The following is a 20902-nucleotide window of genomic DNA, read 5'->3' on the forward strand; positions in this document are numbered from 1 at the left end:
TTTTTTTTTTTTTTTTTTCTTTCTTTTTTTTTCACTCTTATCAATTTATATACTAACTACTACTCACATATATGATCTAAATGACAATGAAACGAATATACCAACAGCAAGAACTATCGGATAATAATACAAGTAGTAGTTCTTCTGTTTCTTTAACAATATCAGAATCTACACCTTTATTAATACAAACTAATACAAACAATAAGCAACGTCATTTAACAACAAGAAAAGAATTTAAATGGCTTTTTCTTAATAGCTTACCTATTGTCGGAACTTATTTATTACAAAATTCATTTCAATTAACAAGTATTTTTACTCTTGGACATCTTGTAACGTTTATATTTATTATTTTTTTTTTGTAAAGTCTTTATTATTAAACTGATATTGTATATGCGTTTGATGATGATTAGGGTCCCGTTGAATTAGGTGCTGCAGCTTTGGCTTCTATGTTTGTGAATGTATCAGCTTGGAGTGTAGCGTATGGTATAACAACTGCACTGGATACTTTATGTAGTCAAGCATGGGACAGCTTCTCCAGATAAAACCATGATTGGCATTTATTTACAAAGAGCCTATTTAATTTTGAGTCTCGTTTATATTCCCATTGCCTGTGTTTGGTGGAGAGCAGCCTCTATCATGTTATACTTTCAACAAGACCCACAATTAGCACATTATGCAGGTGAATGATAACACCATATTCAAAATATGTATATACAGATAGATTGTATTTATCATTATTCCAATTTACAATTAGGCTTGTTTTTACGTTATTTATTACCAGGGGCACCTGCTTATATGGCATTTGAGGCTACAAAACGATATCTTCAAGCACAAGGCATTATGCATGCTTCTACTTTTGCCATGATGATTGCTGCACCTCTTAATTTTATCCTCAATATCTGGTTTGTCTCTCTATGGGGGTTTTTAGGTGCTCCATTAGCGACCTCCTTTAGTTATTGGCTCATGTTTATCTTCCTTTTGATCTATATTCAATATGTTCAAGGAAGTGAAGGTTGGGGTGGTTGGACTCGAGCTTGTCTTTCTGGCTGGCTCCCATTTCTGAAACTTGCCCTTCATGGTATCATCATCATTTGTGCAGAATGGACTGCGTTTGAGATTTCATCATTAGCCGCGAGTTATTTGGGTTCGATTGATTTAGCTGCTCAGAGTGTTTTATTAACCATTAGCTCCACCACGTATGCAGTCTCTATGGGTATCTCAGTTGCAACCACAAATCGGGTAGGGAACCAGTTGGGAGCTCAGAGAGGGGATAATGCGAGTCGTTCCTCTTTCACAGCTCTTATAGTAGCTGCTCTATCTGGGATCATCCATTCAATCTTCTATTTAGGTTCTAGACGATGGTTAGGCCGACTCTTTAGTTCAAATACAGATGTTGTAGACAAGGTAGCAGCTGTCTTGCCACTTGTAGCATTCTTCCAAGTAGCCGATGGGATTGCATCCGTTGGAGGAGGTATCATACGAGGCCTTGGACGGACCCATGTGGCAGCTTGGATTAATTTGGTTGCTTATTATGGTGTTGCATTACCCTTTGGTTTCCTTGCAACCTTTAAATGGGGTTGGCAATTGATCGGTCTTTGGATAGGCTTATCTATTGCTCTCTTCTTGGTCGCTCTATCTGAAATAGTGTATTTATATTCTGTTGATTGGAAAATTGAAGTAAAACGAGCGCAGGAACGCTGTAAGCAAGGTTAAGATAATTGATATGAAATGTATGTGCGTAGATGATGTCCTTCCAAGAAAGAAAGAAAGAAAAAAGGGAGGGGAGAATTTTATCAAGTTTCTTTGATAACTTGTTAATATATATATGCATACATGTATAATATATCGATTCTTTTTATTAATAAACTATTGTTATGTACACTACTTTTAATCTTTAGACTTTCTTAAAGATATTCATAGCCAAACCAAGATTTTGTATACAGAGTCAAATTTTAGAGTAATAATAAATTTTGGAAATAATAATAATCATTACATCATTTTTTTTTTTTTTTTTTTTTTTTTTTTTTTTTTGGCTTTCTTCTTTATCATGTTTACTACAGCCACAATTCGTAAAAGTAATCGACTTTTAAACAAACCTCCTATTCAATATAAAGAAAAGAAAATAGTAACACTTAAAAAGATGTAAGTGTTGAATAGTGGATATTAATCATAATTATTCTCCTCCTCCCATTTTTTATTTATTTATTTATTTGCGTAGTAATAAAAAATCTTCTACTGTCAGCAGAAAGGTATACTAAACAAGACTTTAACATGTCTTTTTTTTTTTTTTTTTCTATTCATTCATTATAAATGTATATGTAATAGAATCAAAAAAAAGTAAATATAAAAACATCAAGTCATCAAATTATAACAACAAAGGTAATCAGTAATCAACCTTCTCAAATATTTGATCTTGCTGAAGAAATTCATTTAAGAAATGCAGTAGACCATTTTAAGCAACATGATGCTAAATTAGGATCTTATTTAACAGAAGAAGCCATTGAAGCCTTTAGAACAAGGCTAAGTAAGCAAAATGGCAATTTGAATCCATTCAAGTAATATTATAGAATATGTATATATTTATATGCATATATATGTGTATGTTAACCTTAGTATATACGTATATAAAATAGATGTTTAACAAAAGCTATCATTTATCAACAAATTCATGGGAAGGCAGCTTCATCTATTTATACTCGGTTTATTCATTTATTTGATAAAGAGAACAATAAAGAGGATGATTTTCCTACACCTCAAGACGTCTTGGAGAAAGCTTTTGATGAATTGAAATCTGCTGGACTGTCAAGTAGAAAGGTAACAGTCACTTACTATCTATCTATCATAGTCTTGAACTTATTTGATTTCTCACAAATGATAGGTTGAATATATCAAAAATCTAGCAGAAAAGTTTCAAGACAAGACAATTACACCTGAAAATTTTCATAAAATGACAGATCAAGAAATATCGAACCAACTATGCTCTGTAAAAGGCATAGGACAGGTACATAAGAATAATATAGACATATACACACACCATCTATTGCAATATAATAAGTGTATTTACTCATAGTGGACAGTAGACATGTTTTTAATGCTTGATTTACGACATCCAGATATATTACCCCTGGGTGATTTAGTAGTTAGAAAGGGAATTGCTGCTCATTTTGGTATTTCTGATGATGATAATGAAAAGAAAAAAACAAAATTATTACTCAATGAAAAACGCATGATTGAATTGACAGAAGTGTGGAGACCTTATCGATCTTTAGGCGCATGGCTTATGTGGAGAACAGCAAATACGAAAATAGTATAATGAAGCCTCTTTGTTATATGTATTCCATTTTTTTTTTTGGATTTTATCTCATTGTTTCATACAATGAAACATTCAATAAATAAAGGCATTCGTTCAAATATTATCATTATTATCTTCTTCTTCTTCTTTATTACAACTCTTTTTTCTCATATGGAAGAATTTATACAAATATCAGCACTTTTAGCAGAATATTTATTTGATAAATATCTATTTCCTTCGTCACCATCCAAAAATGATTTATTTAGTAAAGAACAAGAGACAAGGACAGTTCAGACATCTGTTTGGCATTACGCTTCTACAAGTCAAAGTCTACTATTTGACTTTTCTTATTGTCCTCTCTTCAGTCATCTAATAAAGCCAAAGCAGCTTATAACTGCTTGTATTCAATCTTCCTTACCCGCTCATGCTACTGTCTCTATTCAATTCTTGACTCCATTTTTAGTTGAACTCATGATCCCACCAAATCAACTCACACAGTTACATCAACAAACGTTTTCTATTCTTCAGCATAAGGGAATTCAAGTGAATGATATCTGTATCAAACCTACCTTGACATTGATGATACCATCCAATAAACGAGTAAGACATTGGCAATTGACCCTATTTGATATACCATTTGATTACTTGAAGGGCTTGAATACAAGTCAAGAAAAGGACAGAGTAAGAGATCAAGTAGCGAATGAAATAAGTTTAGCCTTCAAATTAACCAAAGGATCTGCTGCCTTCCTTATCCAACATGTCTATTTCAGTACAGAGACGAGATTAGATGACGTTCATGGATCTATCACCGTGCTTGCTGAAGAATGGGTGAATAGTAAATCCGCTTTTTCTAAGCATCCACCAAGGACACTGATTTATTTATCTTTTCTCAAAAGATATTTTCCAATCACCATTACTTTGATAGAAGAAAACAAAGTAAAACAAAGTAAAATAAAGTAAAATAAAATAAGATAAAAAAAAGATACATTTTTATCATTATACTCGCTTTCTTTCGGAATTTAAATTCATAAAGATAAAGATGACAGTTTAACTCTTTTTTTTTTTTTTTTTTTTTTTTTTTTTTTTTTTTTCTATTTCTCCCTCTTTTTTTTTTCTTTAACATTACATTGCTTTATACAGATAGACATCTATTTTTTTTTCCTTGTCTCTAGCAATGTCTAACATAATAGAATTAAAATCAAAAGTTGAAACACTTAAAGATCGACTTGATGTTCTTGTGGATGATAATAAAAATTTAGATGACGAAATTCAAATGGCACAATGTAAACTTGACAACTTGACCATGCCAAATATAAAAACACTGTTAGAGCAAGAGAAGCAAAAGCAAAAGACTTTAGAAGAAATGACGAAAAAATTAGAGCACTATTTAGAAATGACAGAGGAATTAGAGGCTAATGGAGTGTTGGATGATGATAAAACAGAAGACTTACTACGAAAAGAATTAGAAGAAAAGGAAATCATGATCAAGTCCATTCGTGAAGATCTAAACAACCGATTAAAAGAATTAGAGAGATTAAAACATTAAAAAAAAAAAAATAAGTGTAACTATTTTATGTCTAGATTTGGAAAATAGAAATAATAACATTTACATAACCAGTAATTATGATTGTTTTTTTTTTTTCCATTTTATTTTATCTTTACTTCAATTTACTTTATTTTATATCATGGTTTCAAGGTCAAAAATTGAACATATTCTATGTTTATTATTAAATGGAATAAACATCATATTTTATTTGCTTGTCATTATTGCCATTATTTTTAAATGTATTGGAGGTAATTTTGCAGATATCATTGTGGGTATATATGGCATGTAAAGTGAAGTCTATTTTATTCCTTTTTTTGGTAGACTGTTAACTCTTATTTATTATATAGTGGTATAGCTGCATTGTTAATCATTAATGAACTACAAGTCATTGAGTTTTCATACACCTATTTTTATTTTTTATCAACATACAGAGGAAGAGGATTAATAATGATATTGTAAATAGTAATTATATCAACAGAATTAATAATAGAGGTTAACTTGTTGTTTATTCTATATTGAACAAAACAATCAAAAAAAGCTTTGGCTGTTTAGTCTTAGATATAGGCATTGTTAATATTGTAGTAGGTACATTGGTATTAGCGATGGGATTACTATACATCATTATTTCCTTTTTAATCTTTCCTCCACCTAACCCAATCACTGTCAATTGGAGAAATTGGAATGATTTCAGTGCTGAAGGACTTGATTTACCTCACACAAGAAAAAGTCAACATATTGTACAACATCAAATCATAGTCAATAATAATCAAGTAGAGTGTTAAATTCTATTTAAAAAACTAAAACTAAATCTAAATTATAATACATAATAACATTATAGAGTGAAATGCATGAACGCTTAAAATCACCTCCTCCTCTTTTACACCAACACCATTTTATAGCCAGCCAATAGACCACTTATTAACCCTGACCATGCTTGAAGCTGTCCATGACAAGAGGGATGAAATATATCACAGCCTATGTAACAACACACATTTTTTTTTAAATAGATATAAATAAATAACAGCTCATCACACAGATACAAAAAAATAATCATTTTACCGCAAAATACTAAATCAGCTATTGATTTCAATACAGTTACTTTATTCATTCGATCTCGACTCCATTCTCTCATTTGTCTTTTTAGGTTAACTAGAATACTCATAAACCAACAATAGGCTGCTATTAAGGCAGCATAATGTTGTAGCCTTTTATTCCGAGGCTGGATAATACGACAAAGACAATAGATATCGTCTGCAATTGCATTCACGATACGGTTAAGGATGAATAAGTTTGTAGGTTGTCTTTGAAGAGAATGGAAATCATCTATGGCTGTCCCTAAAGATAATAATTGTCGAGTAAGAGAAAGCTGATTGGTCAAGTTGTGAATAAAGGGTCGAGGTCGATATAAAAGAATGACTTTTAAAAAATATTGAATGATCTTCATTGACTTTTCTCGTCCATCCAAGTGTTTAAGAAACTTGTCAATTAAAAGCTTTACATCATTATGTTTATTAACAGTGGGTGACTTATGAGGTTCAATCATAGTTATAAACAATTAAAAAGAGGAGGAAAAAAAAGAGAAATAGGGAAAAAAGGGGGGGGAAAAATATGTATATGAATTTATAGATTATCTAATCATCTTCTTGAAAAGCAAACGATTATCTTATTTGCTAAAAATAGTAATCTCTGTCACAATATGTAAAACCTAATCAATCTATCATATCCCATACACCACAACAAAATGAGTATAAAGTGAATAAATCTAGATATAACTGAAACACGCACACACACACACACACACACACACACAAAAAGAATAGATATCTTACCTTCACAGTCGAATAAATTCGTCTAATCATTAAATATGTACTTATAAAGCCTATCGTTCCAGTACATACACCTATCATCCCACATATCATAATTAGACGTAATACATATATAGTCATACTCATCAAGCCAGTTATATCAGATTTTAGTAATAAATAAAATAGCCCATAACCAAATAAATAAATAATAGGTGAAGCCCCAATCATAAAACAAGACCACCACCATTGATGATCCTAAAATACAAATTAGTAAAAAAATTAGCTTTGTCTTGTCTTTACTTTTTTTTTTCTTCTGGCTTTACCTCTGAACATAACTGTAAAAAGATAAATATAACTGTTATCTCTGATACAGCAATTATCATTAAGATAGAATTCCATATAGTATCTTCTATTGACATTGCAAATTCTCCTCTTGTTATGGATACAAGGAAATTATGCCAATTTAGAAATATAATAGAGAATGGGATAATACCACCTAATATCGCTCTAATTATATTTAATTGATACCAATTCTTACTAGGTATAAGGCGTGGTATCTGTGTAATTCGTGAGGGTTGTTCAATACGATCCGCTTTTTCACCAAAATAGGCTCCTAAATAGGTTAAGGGCAATAGACAAAAAAACCAAACTGAAAGCAGAGATAGCCAACCTGATAATGAAATAGCTAAAGAAGATTTATGTGTCCATGCTATCATACTGTATATAAATAAAATGAAAACTAAACAACTTGGAACTATGCATGCTGTCTATATGAAAAAAAAAAGATGTAAATACATTCATATAAATATTATAAATTGCATAATGCCTACTACTTTACAAGAATACTATTTAATACCCAAGATTTACCACGAAATACTTTATACATTCTAGCACTCCAATAACTACCAGGCACACTATATAAATTCCAAGTATAAATAAGAAGAGAAAAAAAAGAGGGAGGGGAAATAGATATATACATGTATATATATTGATTGCAATGCTCTGTGTATATACCTTCCCAGTAAAAATAATAATGTAAACCAACGAGTCAATGAACCTGGCTGAACAGGATTGCACCAATTCATCTTCAATGCGCCTATTTCATAACACCATAAGTTTGATTATATGTTATAATAATTGCATCTACTTTACATATTAAACCACTAAATACAAATATCAATTGAATACCAGTTCCCATGAATGGAGTTAATAATCCACCATAAACAGGGCGTCTAAATACATCTCTATGGATCAATTTCCATCCTGTAAAATCTTCTGTATTATCATCATAAATCTATTTTTAGTAGAGAGTCAATATTCGTGTTTAGGTGTATTTTTTTTTTTGTATTCTATTTCATATATAAACCTTAATATCTTCACTATTGCTATTGTTATTAGGCATTGTCTTGAATAAGATGAATCCAATGATGATACATAATACACTATCAACAGTCAGTCCATTCCAGAAACTATATCCGACAGGATGTGGTATAATATAATTCTGCCAACGTTTAGCATTCTTTACTTGCTTCCATTTTACAGAATAAGTAAATATGACTTGTCCTCTTCTACCTGTTACTTCTTGATGTTCATAATCTACTGAATTTTTCATACAGTCTCCTTCTGCAATTCTATATTATAAACAATTTAATTAAAATAATTGAAGGAGAGGAAAAAAAAAAGGATAACTTACGAGTCAGGATAAACTTCGAAGCCTGTAATATCGCCTTTCTCGGTATAAAGTACTTGAAAAATGACATGATTATTGATATATGTGTTCTCTCCCTACATACTCATATAAAAAAAAAAAAAATTAAGGAACAGCCATAATGTGACACTTTTTTTTTCTATTACCTTTTTAAAACCCAATGGAAATCCAATTCGATAATTATGTTCAGGGGCTTCATTTGTATAAGAAACAGTTGAACCAATTAAACCATCTAATATCCTAAATGAATTAACATGAGCAAATAATGCCTCTCTTTTTTTTTAAAAAAAAATATTGATATACCATTCTACTTGATAATTATTTGAAATTAAATCGCTTACTTGAATAGCATCTTCAACACTCCAAGCTTTTTTACAAAGTAATTTACATTCTTGATCTTTTAAAAAGTTAATCTACACATGGAAAAAAAAAATTAACTACTCGAAACTTTAACAACTTGCAATATTTACTTTATAATCGCTTGGAATGAGTCGATCGCCTCGAATATCCTCATCAAAGATCAATAAGCTTTTTTTTCGTGATGTGTGTGAAGGTGGACATATAAAAGAAAGTGACGCATAATCATAGGTTAATTGACTCTTTATAGAAAACAGTTTATTGTAATAAAGAGTTATTTGATCGCCTGATTTATAACATTGAGCTTTTTGAAATAATAATAAAAACAAAAGGAATAGGAATTTCCTTGTCATTTTTTTTTTTTAAAAAAAAGAAAATAAAATAAAAAAATACAAAAAAAAGTAATAATAGAAATAGGCTTTTCACTTTGAATTTAGATAGTGTCAGTTTTTTTTTTTGGTACGAAAAAAAAAAAAAAATCAAATTCGGATTTTATGCTTACCTTTTCTGGAAGAAACGAGAATAGAATTCAGATTAGTTTTGGACAAATTAAAAGTTATATTAGATTTTTTACTTGTAATAATCTGAATCCCCAGAAGAGAAACCATATTTGTTATAGCGATACTTTATATCTGTTTAGTTTCTACCGAAAATGGGAAGCCTACCATTACCTTTCCAAGCCGACAAACTTATCTTCATTCTATTTCTTGCTGTGTTTACGTCGCGCTGCCAAAGTAGATGACTCATTTTACAAAGAAGTGCAACATAGCCTTTAACGTGAGCAACTTTCTCCAAACTATCTGTTCCGCTTCTACTGTAAATACGAGGAATTCATCATCTCGTCCACAGGAATTACCAGCATCTTCTCGTCTCTTCAAGTATCTCCACATTATGCCAACTATTTCTCGACAAAGGCCTTTTCAGCTTTACCGAGTTTTTTTTTTATGATAGAGATAAGAAAAAAAAAACCCACTTAATATGCCTCATTATTTAAATTAGTCTAAAAGTATTATACAAATATGTCGCATAAATAGTGTTCAATGTTTTATACTTGTTGCCTTATTGAAAAAAAGAAAGAAAAAAAAAAGCTCACGACAGCGCATAGTAACTTGGAATCATTCTTTATATAAACTTAGTTCCCTTTTAGATCAAACTAAACAAGTAATACATGAATATATTATATTCAAGTATTTTATGTGTGAATCAAACATCACTAGGGAAAAGAGAAACAATGTTGTTTTGTTTATTTCATTACTTTGTCTGAAAATTTTTTTATTTTTTTTTTTTTTTTTTTTTTTTCGTCTTTTTCTCTCCTTTTTTTTTTTTTTTTCTTGCCAACATATCATAATTGTATTAAAATATGACTAGAAGAAAAATCACCAAGATCCCAACATTTTAGAGAAATCAACTATGGAAAAAGAAGTTGCACTTGCATCTATGAAGCAGATCATAACAGAGATATTTATAGATGCCCAAAAATCCGATACTATGCTACGTAGTCTGTCGATCCGTTTACGAGATGTTCAATTAGGTTGTTGCTTAAATTCACCAAAAATGATGGGTCAGCCTGAAGACATTAACTTTGAAGGTGAAGCCGACTTCATCAAATATATCTTTAAAATGGTTAATGTTGTCATCAAAGCAAAAAGAAAAGATCCTATAGCTGATCGCGTACAAAGATTTATTGCTGGATTTATACATTATATTCAAACTAAAGGTATTATACTAGCCGATTAATAATATACAAGAAAGAAATTGTAAATATTGACACTATTATATTCATATGCATATATATCTAAATTTTAAGATGAGGAGGCTAAAACAAAAGCAAAGGCAAAAAGAAAATCAGAACAAGAACAGATGGATAAAATGGATCATGATCATCCAGAAGAGAACAATAACAGCGAGCAATCAGTTAATAATGACAATGAAGATGATGACGAAGATGAAGAATATGAAACAATCTCTTCTAGATTTGTTGAAAGTTTAATTCGACATTTGTTTCGCGGATTTTCAGATTCAAAAACATCGATTCGAATTAGATGTTATCAAATTATTGCTCTTTGTATTAGTTCAATGGGTGAACTTGATGAAGATTTGTATCAAGATTTAAAGAAGCATTTATTTGAAGGATATGTTGATAAAGAAGCAAGTGTCAGAGCTCAAGCTGCAACAGCATTATGCCGTTTACAAACAGACACAGAAGTTAATCGTTCAGATGGACAAACGATTCGTGATAAACTTTTATGGAGCATGAGTCACGATTCTAACTTGTAAGTTGTTGTTATTGTTTCTAGTTTCTACTACATTATGTCTATATGTATTATTCATTCAATATGCATACATATCTATTTTTTTTTGTATTATAGTGAAGTAAGACGTATTATTTATATAATATCGATGTGACGCAACAAACACTGCCTTATATTATTGAGAGTATACGCGATCCAGATGATATTAACCGAAGAGTTGTATATATTTAAAGCCTTTATCAGAAATTAATGATTTTAGAATATTAAGCTTTGATCAGCGCAATAAAATATTAAAATGGGGATTAAATGATAGAAATGAACAAGTTCGAAATTCAGCTCTAAAGATGTTTGCAGAAAAGTGGCTTGAACAAGCTGGAAACAATCTTATTGAATTTCTAGAAAGATTACAAGCTACAAAGCAACCAGCAACAGTATTAGTAGATAAATTACTAAAGGCCTTTTTTAAGCAAAGAATCGAAGTATTTAATGATATTGTTTTGATGGTATGATACATAAAGATTTGAATATTCTCCTTCTGTCTTTATAGACACAAAATAATAATAATAATTATTATTATTTCTTACTTTAGAGGAATTCTGGAATAATCTTTCACCGGAAAGCGCCTTGTTTGGCAAAAATAGCTATAGAATTTTTACAGACTAATAATCTTGACGAACAATTGGAAGCTACCTTGCCTGAAGTTACACGCCATGTCTTTAATTTGGAAAATTATTTTAATCTTTATCGTATCTCAATTGAACAAGGAGATTCAGTGGCAACTTATGAATTTATTTTAATACAGTTACTTGATATAGCATTATGCTTGGATTATGCTGATGAAGTAGGAAGAAGGAATATGCACGAACTTTTAAGAAATATTTTAAAAATGCATGAATTAATTGATGACCATCTTGAAAGGGTATTGAAGGTTTTCAGGATGATTTCGATTGATGAACGTGACTTTACAAGGTAATCTACATTGACACATTTGTTGTAGTCGAAAGAAACTGTTAAAATTAAAGCATTTATTCCCTTTTTTTTAAGATCTATCATTGAAGTTATTTCAGATATTCAAGAGGAGGCCCTAGACCCATTTTTAGATTTAGATGAGGATGAAAACAATAAACCAAAAAGAATCAAAAAACAGTGAAAACTTGGTAGCAGTTAAGCGATCTTCACAACAAGATACTGACCAAAATACATCTGTAGATGAAGAAACAGGTGGCGATCTTGATAATTTAGTGATGCAGTTCCGTTGTTTAAATATTTGTAAAAGAATGTTAGAGAATAGTTATGAAGTAAGGCTATTTATAAGGGGGGGAGGGAGGGTCTATTATATTCTATACTAAATTGTCTAAACTTTGTAGCCATTAGCAGATATTCTAATCTTTATGGTTTATTAAATGACCTTATTGTACCAGCAGTTCAGAGTTCTGATCCTTTGTTACGTCAAGAAGGTTTACATTGTCTTGGTTTATGTTGTATGCTTGATAAAAGGCTTGCACAGCATAACATTGATTTATTTGTTACATGTATTAAACTTGGTCATGAAGATCTAGTTAAAATTGCAATTAGAGTAAGAGATAATTAGCAATATAAAAACGAGGAAACAAAGAAAATCAACCTTTATTTCTATATAGATCTTAGGTGATATTCTCTTAATGTATGGAGCAGACTATATTTCAGATCGTTTAACTAGTGTAAATATCTATTTAAAAGGAATACTGTACATGAATTCTAATATTTATATACACTATGCATTATTAGCCGGATGATGTTAGACAAGTTTTCGAGTTTGGTTTAGACCACGATAACACAGAGATTCAATCACTGACTACACAAGCCTTATGCAAATTAATGTTGTTTAATAGATATGGTGATGATGAGGTACATACATATAAAAATACCATTCTACGTATACTCATCTTTATATACATGTATATACATATATATTAGTTGCTTAGGCTCATGGTTCTTTTATACTTTTTCCCTAAAACTGTGATAAATGATTTTAACAATACAATTCATCAATGTTTAGCCTATTTTTTCCCTGCTTCTGCTACTCTTCTGTAAAACATCAAAAGTCTTATCTACTATAGCTATCCCAGCATTAGAAGAGCTTTGCAATATTTATGGTGATTTAGAAAAAGATGAAACAATGACTAACCCCAAACAAATTTCAGAAATGCTAGCTGATTTAAGTGATCCACGTAAATTAGTCAAAAAGTACGTACAAATGAATACTGAAAAGAAAAAAGAAAAATAAGTTAAATATCATTCCTTTTTTTTATTTTTATTTTTTACCTTCAGGACAAACCCAAAACAGCCTTCATTTATGGATGATGAAGAAAAAGAAGCTGGATTTGATACCCCTGGCGAACTTGCCATTCAAGCACTTCAAATAATTTTAGGAGAAAATGAAGGGTTAAAGAGAAGAACAATGTGTCATTTTGTACTAAAATTATACTTGGATAAAGCTGAAAAGGAACAATTAATAGAGATTCAGGATTTGATAAAGCAGATTAATGAGGTAAGAAAAATACATTTATAGTATCAACCTGAATCAGAAATTGATAATATTTGTATTCATGTGTATATATTTTAGAAAAATCCTATCAAGTTACTTCCTACTCGAAAAGCGATTATGAAGATATCTGAAAATATAAGCAATATTCTTAATACAAGTAATGAACAAGAAAAAGATTCTTTAATAATGGAAACTGAACCAACAACAGACATTGATGAAATACAACAGCATAGTGCTACTCAGAATGCCCAAACAGGGGAAGTAAATTCTAGTAGTCATGCATCTCCTATAGCTACAAATAACAGTAACGAAGGAAATCAGATCACAAGTACTCTCAATAGCTAACGCGGAAGAAGCAAACAATCAAGGCAACACACAGAAGAACAGCCAACAGAAACAACGTTAGTTGAAGACGACATAAATGAAATGAACGAAGAAATATAATAGTGATTTAAAAGATATCGAAAGACAAAATAGTATTATGACCGAAGAAGAAGAAAATAATGATGACAGCAGCAGTAATGATAGTGAAAAGCGTAATAATGACAGTTCTACTAAAACTGATAATGAGGAAGAAAGTAGTGAGGAAGACGATGATGATGACTATAATGAAGAACAGCTCTAATTCTGACAATTAACGTTATCTTTAATAATTATTTATACATATTGTAAAATAGCATCAAATATTATTGCTTATAAACATGTTTATCTTAACTATGAATATTTGTATGTAAATAAAGTCATTAATATTATAATAATCAATCAATGGGCACCTAGTTTTTTTTTTAAAAAAAAAAGAAATAAAATAAATAAAAATATTAAATTGCTTCAGTCAGTTCAATACGTTTATATTCTTGTAATAATAGGCTGTCATAAAGCCTTAGCCCATGAAAGCTATGAGATGTTGTGGCGACGTGCTTATAATGCTACTAAAGTTATTCACCAATCTCTTACGAAATATTGGCAGGTTAACGTCAACTTCAAGCATCCACTTGTAAAAAAAAAAAAAACCCAAAGGTATAGTCATTAAGGACTAATCGTTTTTTCTCAACGGAAAGTTTCAGTTTTTTAAATATGAATGTAGCTTTTACTTTGTTCAAGTTTACTATCTTGATTTTATTCGGAAATATTGCTTCATCAGTTTCAACTTTTATTGTTGTTGACGATATAGCCAGGACAGTTCTAATATCTTATTCTAAATAATAACTTCAATCAGATACATCTTTACAATTTATACATGATTTAGGTGGCGCTGAAATTGTGACTTGAAAACTTTTTTATTTTTTTTTTCTTTGTAAATAAAATGAATTTCGATATTTTTATTTTAATACTGTATCTTTTTTTCGCAAATGGCCCCCATCGGTGTAAGTTCTAATGACCATATTTTATTATTATTATTGTTTATGCATCATGAAATGACTCACTTTTTTTTTGCTATCTCTATTTAGACTATCAAGTCTTATCCTGAAAACCCTCGCGTTGCTAGAGCTCAAATTACTGTAAGTAGATTATTACAAATAATATAGCGATTTATATGAAATCTAATTTATCTTAAATTAAAGGCTGAATACAGTGGTGTTGAATTCAATGTTGGCTTTTGACCTTAAAAAGGATGTTTCTCCTGAATTCTTAGCCAAATTCCCTATGGGTAAGGTTCCTGCTATGGAATCCGCTGAAGTTAACCTCTTTGAATCTTCTGCCATTGCCTACTATGGTAATATAAGATAGTTAAATTACGAAGAAGGAAAATACCATTTACTAACATTTTTTTTTTCAATAGCTGCTGCTCAAAAAGAAAACAACCCTCTTCTCGGTAGCAACGCCATTGAAAAAGCCGAAGTCCTTCAATGGGTCCTCTTTGCTGATAATGAGATCAACAACAACGTTGGTGCTTGGATCTATCCTCTCTTGGGTTACTTCCCCTATATTAAGCCCAATGTTGATGCTGCTACTGAAAGAGTTAAGAGAGCCTTAGCTGCCCTTAACAAGACTCTTCAAACCAAGACATACCTTGTTGGTGAAGCTGTTACTTTCGCTGATATCACTCTTGTTACTTCTTTGGTCTTGGCCTTCAAGACTGTCCTTGACAAGTCTCTCCGTAACGAATATAAGAACGTCACTCGTTACTTCACTACTGTTGCTTCTAAGGATATCTTCAAGAAGTACCTTGGTGAACTTCAACTTTGTGAAACTCCTTTGAAGTACACTCCTCCTAAGAAGGAGAAGAAGCCTGCTGCTCCTAAGGAAGCTGCTCCCAAGAAGGAAGCTGCTGCCCCTAAGGAAGATGCTGAAGAGGCTAAGCCTGCTCCTAAGCCCAAGTCCAAGTTGGACTTGTTGCCTCCCTCTCCTTTCATCTTGGATGCTTGGAAGCGTGAATACTCCAACAATGATACTAAGGATGCCATCAAGTGGTTCTGGGAACACTTTGATCCGAGGGTTATTCCATCTGGAAGGTCGACTACAAGTACAACGACGAATTGACCTTGACTTTCATGTCCAACAACTTGATTGGTGGTTTCTATGCTCGTCTTGAACGTGCTCACAAGTACGCTTTTGCCTCTATGATTGTTCGTGGTGAAAATAACAAGAATACTATCTCTGGTTACTTCGTCATTCGTGGCCAAGAAGTTCCTTTCGAAATCTATGATGCTGCTGATTATGAATCTTACAACTTCCAAAAGATTGAACCTTCTCAATATGAAGAAAAGAAGGAAGAAATCTACAAGTACTTTGCTTGGGACTTTGAAGACTGTGTTGACGGTAAGGTCTTCAAATAAACACGATGCATTTTTTGAAAATAAAATAAAAATTTAATAATAAAAACAACCAATAATTCAAGCTGTAATTTTATGATGATAAGAGTTTTTTTTCCACATTTATAAAAAGTTGTCACTGAGCTTGATTTTGCTGCATTTCTTTCTTGTTTATAATTTTCCTCTTTGTTGTTATTTCACACGAATGACAAAGTAGCGTTTATTCATTGATTTGGTTTGTCATAAGTGTAAAAGTCATCAATTCACACAAAGATAAAGTTTACACTGTCATTACATCAAATCAAACTAGAATATTACCCTTCCTCCATCACCAAAAGGCAGACCATATTATTCTTTTCCCTCCTTCTTTGAAACAATTAGGGATATTAAAAATGTAGACTATCAGGTACTCTTGTCCATCTGTAATGATTTGTTGGAAGACTTGGATCAACTTGGACAACATCTTGAAGCTACCCATTTGAAGGAAATGTGTGGTAGCTTATTAAAGAAACGTAAGCTTGGTTTACGTGTTTTGCGTTATTTTGTGAGACTAACTCCCTTTTTTTTTTTTTTTTTTTTTTTTTTTTTGTAACGGTAATAAAGCAATAATGAAGAAAACAAAGCTTATTCCACAGACGAAGGTCTACAAGATAATGATACTGATTTGGTCAAGAGAAAGGTAACCGTTACTGAAGACTTGGATAATGACGATTTTACATCTGAGGATTGTATCTCAGAATGCAGTGAATCATTACCCATTATTAAACCTGCTATGAAGTTGGAGATACCCTCAGCAGCACGTATTATTGACAGACCTATGAAGAAGCTCTGAACGTATGAAGAGGCGATCACCCACGCTTGTCAGCGAAAAGGCAGTGAACAAGACAAGAACAAAACAATGTTCATCCTTGACAATTTGTCACTATATCTGGCTATTCATACTTTTCTTGGTGGCTATAGATGATATTTATAGGTGCTATTTCATTGGTATTGTGTTTAATATTAACCTCTTTATGATATTACCAACAGTCATGATACAGATCATGGTCTAGTATTATACTTGCCAGATCTCTAATTCAATAAGAATTTCATTTGGAGGTTTTACATTTATTAATTACATAATTTATGTTTGACATAATGATATTGTTTATATAGCATTATTTATATAATGTTTATATTTTATTATATATTTATGTTATGTATGAATACAACAGAAGATGTCACACATAGCAATACTTTGTGTGTCAGTTGTTCTTCACAAAGTGATGTCGGTTTAAAAAATTTATTTGCTGCCTCCCCTTATTCTGCACTATTGACACAATGTGAGTATGTTCCTCTCACGGATGAAATATGCAAATTGCTGAACAAAGACTGGCATTTTTATCCGCAAGTTAAATTTTTTTCTGCGACCTCTTCGCTGGATCAATATTCCTGAACACCAACAACAATCAAGGCAGTTATGGTTAATACTTTAATATACGGTAGAACAAAAACTGTTGATTGGCATCGTGAACCCTTCGGGAAGCTTAAGAATAGTGTGCGCACAACCTCTCTTCCCCCACCAGTAAAGATCGCGCATCCAAATGTTTAGCCTGTTTCGTTGAACAACGCGATGGGAAAACACTGATAATCGGCACCCAGGTTTCTAATGCTTTAGTAACATCAAGCATACGCTTGGATGAAGAAATCTTGTGCTGTTGGAGGTATGTCTTCTAATTTTCAACTCTGTACGTTCAAGGACTCTCTAACATGCAAGATTTTTATTGATCTTAACTCATTAAAATCCGCAAAGGCATTGATTGAAGACCCATCAGCAACATGTGTATCAGATATCGGCATCATATCTCATGAATTACGACAGGTGCGTACGCAATTTCACTCACCATCAACATACACATCTTGCCGTGCTCATGGTCCAATAACCATGATTCATACTTGTCACCCGTTCTCGCTCTTCACTTTAGCTGAATTTGACCGTGGCCGTAGTCCTTGTGCTTCTATTTTTCGTACCATTGTCCGATGAAGTTTTAACACATCGCAACAAAGCTGAACTTGACAAGGAAAACGTCGTTAAATGGATCAAAGAAGCAACTGGTAAGGGAAAAGAAATTCTTACGAAAGTCCTTGGCTTGTATGAAGAGAATAACGACAGCCTTCCAATTTTATTCAATGTCCCGCTCAAACAAAGAATTGGAAAAGTTTGTCATTCTTTTAAAGCCCACAATTGTTTCAGCAAATACTTCGGTTGAAAGCCAAGTGAAGGAGGTCTTTATGATCTTTAGTTGATATTGATTTGTTTTTTTTCTGTTGTTTTTTAATAAAGCTGTTGTATAGTTTAAAAAAAAAGGACAAAACCATGAGACACAAGCATAAATGAATTTTTTTTATTTTTATTTTTATTTATTTTTTTTAGAGAGAATTTCATGTATAGAAAAACAATTTATCTTTTTGCATAAACTATCTAAATAATCCAGGAATTCTAAAGGCGCGTTCTAAAGGCTCCCAATTCTAAAGGCACTCAAATTCTAAAGGCACTCAAATTCTAAAAATTATTATTATTAGTATTATTATTTTTTTGACCAAATGAGCACATAGCATTTATATATGCTGTTTTACCCTTGTCAGATCGCTATGGAAAAAAAGGAAAGAAAAACCCTTTTGAGATAAAAGGGAAAATGTTAAAGTATATGTATAAGTGATGATAATTTACTATCAGAAAATCGTTATTGTATTGAAAGAAGATGATGGTCAGAGGGTTCAGGGATTTGGGAGTGAAGCTAGATAGTTCATCTCAAGCAGAATTGCACATATAGAAGGCCAGTGTATGAGCCAGGCATCAATTAATTTTTTCACTTTCTTAGTATGGAATGTTGATGGTGATAGATTCAAGAGATAAGAGAGTGGATCTTCAATAGATTTGGGGTATCTGAAGGCGGTTATGCATATGTAAACAAGAAAAACTATGTGAGCGTGTGAAGAGTTCATTTGAATGGAAAGGGCAGGCTTGGGGTTTACCAAGAGGTAACCAACCAAGTCGCCATCGCACGCAACGAAAACGTTCACTTCTTGTCATTGGTACCGTAAGAATAGGGTCGATAATTAGATTATTACGGCAATGGGATAAAAGTTTCGAATATTTTTCTTGTAGTTTTGAGTGGTAGCTGTCAAGTGGGAATTGTCTTCGTTTTCTACTAAAATCCTTATGAGATGTAGTGTTAAGAACTTGCTCTAGTACAGTATTTCTGTATCAAATTATTGCGAATTGAAATGTCACTTGTCGCATTTTTATATTCTTAACGATTTTGATAAAACAATGAGCACAGAAGCACAATTCATTTTGGAAGATGGTCAAGGTGGAGAAAGAGATGATACTAGAGCTAAACTGATGGAAGTTGATCAGTATGATCCTCAGATCAAGACCTTGACAACGCTTGGTCAGTATCTGCAATACCAAGTTGATCACCAGCAAGCCTTTGATGAGATTAACGAGGAATCCAATACTCAGAGAAGGGGAAAAAATAAAAATGAAGCTGAAAAGAAGAAAAAAACTTATACAGTATATTCACATATTGATAAGTTCAACTTCATTCACCATATGATTGTGAAGTGTCTCGAAACAATTGCTCCAGTTGCCAGGTTATATAATATTAATCCTCGAACAGGTCAGCGCTGGTGGGATAAGTATAAGGAAAACCCAGACACTTTTTTCGAAATTAAACCAAGAGGATATATCAAAAAGCTCTATATCGAGCACAAGGACTTTCTGGTGGAGCTATTCGATAAAGATCCAGCTGCAACCATCGAGGACGCTATTGAGGAGTTATCGGCTAATTTTGAAGAAATTAAAATGGATTCGACCGCAGTTTATGATTTCTTGAAAGTTGATATGAATTTCATTTTTAAAAGAGCTGCATTTCATGCTGAGAAGAGGAATAATGAGGAAAACGTGGAGGAGAGATACAAGTAGGCTACTCAGATTGCCAATTCAGATGTCAATTTCCTTAGAAATTGCATCTTTATCGATGAATCCGGTTTCCACGTTATTTGAAGCGTACTGGTGCTAGGGGACCTAAAAGAAAAACACCTATAATAGAAGTTGAGAATTCCTAAGCTGTGTCTCATACCATTTTAGGGGTTATTTCTGTCTATGGTGTGATTCATACTAGCGTAAGAATACCTAGTCTTCTCACCTCTCAGCTTGTGCCTGTCTCAGTAGGCAAAAAAAAAAAGAAAGACTGATACCGGAGTAGCAAAAAACAGCAAAAACCAAAGGGTATTAATGCTGACCATTTTGATGTTTTTATAAAAGAAACTCTAGATGTCATGGATCAATTTCAATATTTAAAAAGAGGTATATTTAATTATGGACAACGCTTCTTTCATAAAAGACTTGACATAACTGATCTGATCACAAAAAGGAGCTATAATTATATTTTCTTACCCCCATACTCGCCAGAGCTCAACCCGATCGAACAATTTTGGTCTGTAATAAAAAGTAAGATCAGAAGAGTTAAAATGTTTAATGGAGAAACCTTGCAAGATCGGATTACAGAAGCTTGCAACCAAGTTTCTCAAAGTCATCTTTATAATATTATCAAACATTCTGATAATCGCTTATACAACTGTTTAAATAAAAAGCATATTTAATCTTTTTCCCTTCTA

General features: G+C 31.9%; 9 protein-coding genes across 9 annotated transcripts; 7 read left to right on the top strand and 2 right to left on the bottom strand.

Moving 5' to 3' along the window:
* Positions 1-14: 14 nt before the first annotated feature.
* Positions 15-1910, top strand: BX663DRAFT_518641 (mate-domain-containing protein). Its single transcript, XM_051528892.1, has 4 exons — positions 15-329; positions 411-513; positions 539-679; positions 755-1910. The coding sequence occupies exons 1-4, from the start codon at positions 81-83 to the stop codon at positions 1711-1713; spliced, it is 1452 nt and encodes a 483-aa protein (XP_051380104.1). The 5' UTR covers positions 15-80; the 3' UTR covers positions 1714-1910.
* Positions 1911-2631: 721 nt separating this feature from the next.
* On the top strand, positions 2632-3313 carry BX663DRAFT_439966 (DNA glycosylase; the record flags this gene model as incomplete). Its single annotated transcript, XM_051523367.1, has 3 exons — positions 2632-2814; positions 2879-3001; positions 3071-3313. Coding segments are annotated over 3 exons (549 nt in total), but the record flags the coding sequence as incomplete, so codon positions are not given.
* Positions 3314-3463: 150 nt separating this feature from the next.
* Positions 3464-4838, top strand: BX663DRAFT_488606 (uncharacterized protein; the record flags this gene model as incomplete). Its single annotated transcript, XM_051524829.1, has 2 exons — positions 3464-4238; positions 4465-4838. 2 exons carry the CDS (start codon positions 3464-3466, stop codon positions 4836-4838), a joined length of 1149 nt encoding a protein of 382 aa, XP_051380106.1.
* An 877-nt stretch (positions 4839-5715) lies between these two features.
* BX663DRAFT_554304 (Endomembrane protein 70-domain-containing protein) lies at positions 5716-9598 on the bottom strand (the record flags this gene model as incomplete). Its single annotated transcript, XM_051531512.1, has 14 exons — positions 5716-5813; positions 5898-6363; positions 6668-6738; positions 6838-6898; positions 6967-7360; positions 7477-7557; positions 7658-7739; positions 7796-7937; positions 8010-8274; positions 8337-8428; positions 8498-8591; positions 8655-8764; positions 8822-8950; positions 9461-9598. 14 exons carry the CDS (start codon positions 9596-9598, stop codon positions 5716-5718), a joined length of 2223 nt encoding a protein of 740 aa, XP_051380107.1.
* Positions 9599-10118: 520 nt separating this feature from the next.
* Positions 10119-14112, top strand: BX663DRAFT_554305 (nuclear condensing complex subunit; the record flags this gene model as incomplete). The annotated part of the gene is made up of 14 exons (XM_051531513.1): positions 10119-10425; positions 10516-10981; positions 11078-11088; positions 11204-11463; positions 11550-11929; positions 12072-12229; positions 12328-12536; positions 12601-12660; positions 12728-12847; positions 12917-12992; positions 13060-13186; positions 13271-13490; positions 13566-13815; positions 13946-14112. The coding sequence occupies 14 exons, from the start codon at positions 10119-10121 to the stop codon at positions 14110-14112; spliced, it is 2811 nt and encodes a 936-aa protein (XP_051380108.1).
* Positions 14113-14775: 663 nt separating this feature from the next.
* BX663DRAFT_518664 (uncharacterized protein) lies at positions 14776-16332 on the top strand. The gene is made up of 6 exons (XM_051528893.1): positions 14776-14851; positions 14936-14986; positions 15050-15076; positions 15099-15201; positions 15268-15923; positions 15953-16332. The coding sequence occupies exons 1-6, from the start codon at positions 14837-14839 to the stop codon at positions 16262-16264; spliced, it is 1164 nt and encodes a 387-aa protein (XP_051380109.1). The 5' UTR covers positions 14776-14836; the 3' UTR covers positions 16265-16332.
* A 1124-nt stretch (positions 16333-17456) lies between these two features.
* Positions 17457-18582, top strand: BX663DRAFT_575594 (uncharacterized protein). Its single transcript, XM_051532151.1, has one exon. The coding sequence runs from the start codon at positions 17919-17921 to the stop codon at positions 18261-18263; it is 345 nt and encodes a 114-aa protein (XP_051380110.1). The 5' UTR covers positions 17457-17918; the 3' UTR covers positions 18264-18582.
* A 240-nt stretch (positions 18583-18822) lies between these two features.
* On the bottom strand, positions 18823-19313 carry BX663DRAFT_459100 (uncharacterized protein; the record flags this gene model as incomplete). Its single annotated transcript, XM_051523914.1, has 2 exons — positions 18823-19200; positions 19256-19313. The coding sequence occupies 2 exons, from the start codon at positions 19311-19313 to the stop codon at positions 18998-19000; spliced, it is 261 nt and encodes an 86-aa protein (XP_051380111.1). The 3' UTR covers positions 18823-18997.
* Positions 19314-19402: 89 nt separating this feature from the next.
* On the top strand, positions 19403-20549 carry BX663DRAFT_518668 (uncharacterized protein). Its single transcript, XM_051528894.1, has 3 exons — positions 19403-19674; positions 19798-20324; positions 20404-20549. Exons 1-2 carry the CDS (start codon positions 19554-19556, stop codon positions 20205-20207), a joined length of 531 nt encoding a protein of 176 aa, XP_051380112.1. The 5' UTR covers positions 19403-19553; the 3' UTR covers positions 20208-20324; positions 20404-20549.
* The last annotated feature ends 353 nt before the right edge of the window (positions 20550-20902 follow it).

The sequence above is a fragment of the Cokeromyces recurvatus genome, assembly GCF_025118155.1.
Source record: "Cokeromyces recurvatus strain NRRL 2243 chromosome Unknown BX663scaffold_25, whole genome shotgun sequence".
NCBI classification, from domain to species: domain Eukaryota; kingdom Fungi; phylum Mucoromycota; class Mucoromycetes; order Mucorales; family Mucoraceae; genus Cokeromyces; species Cokeromyces recurvatus.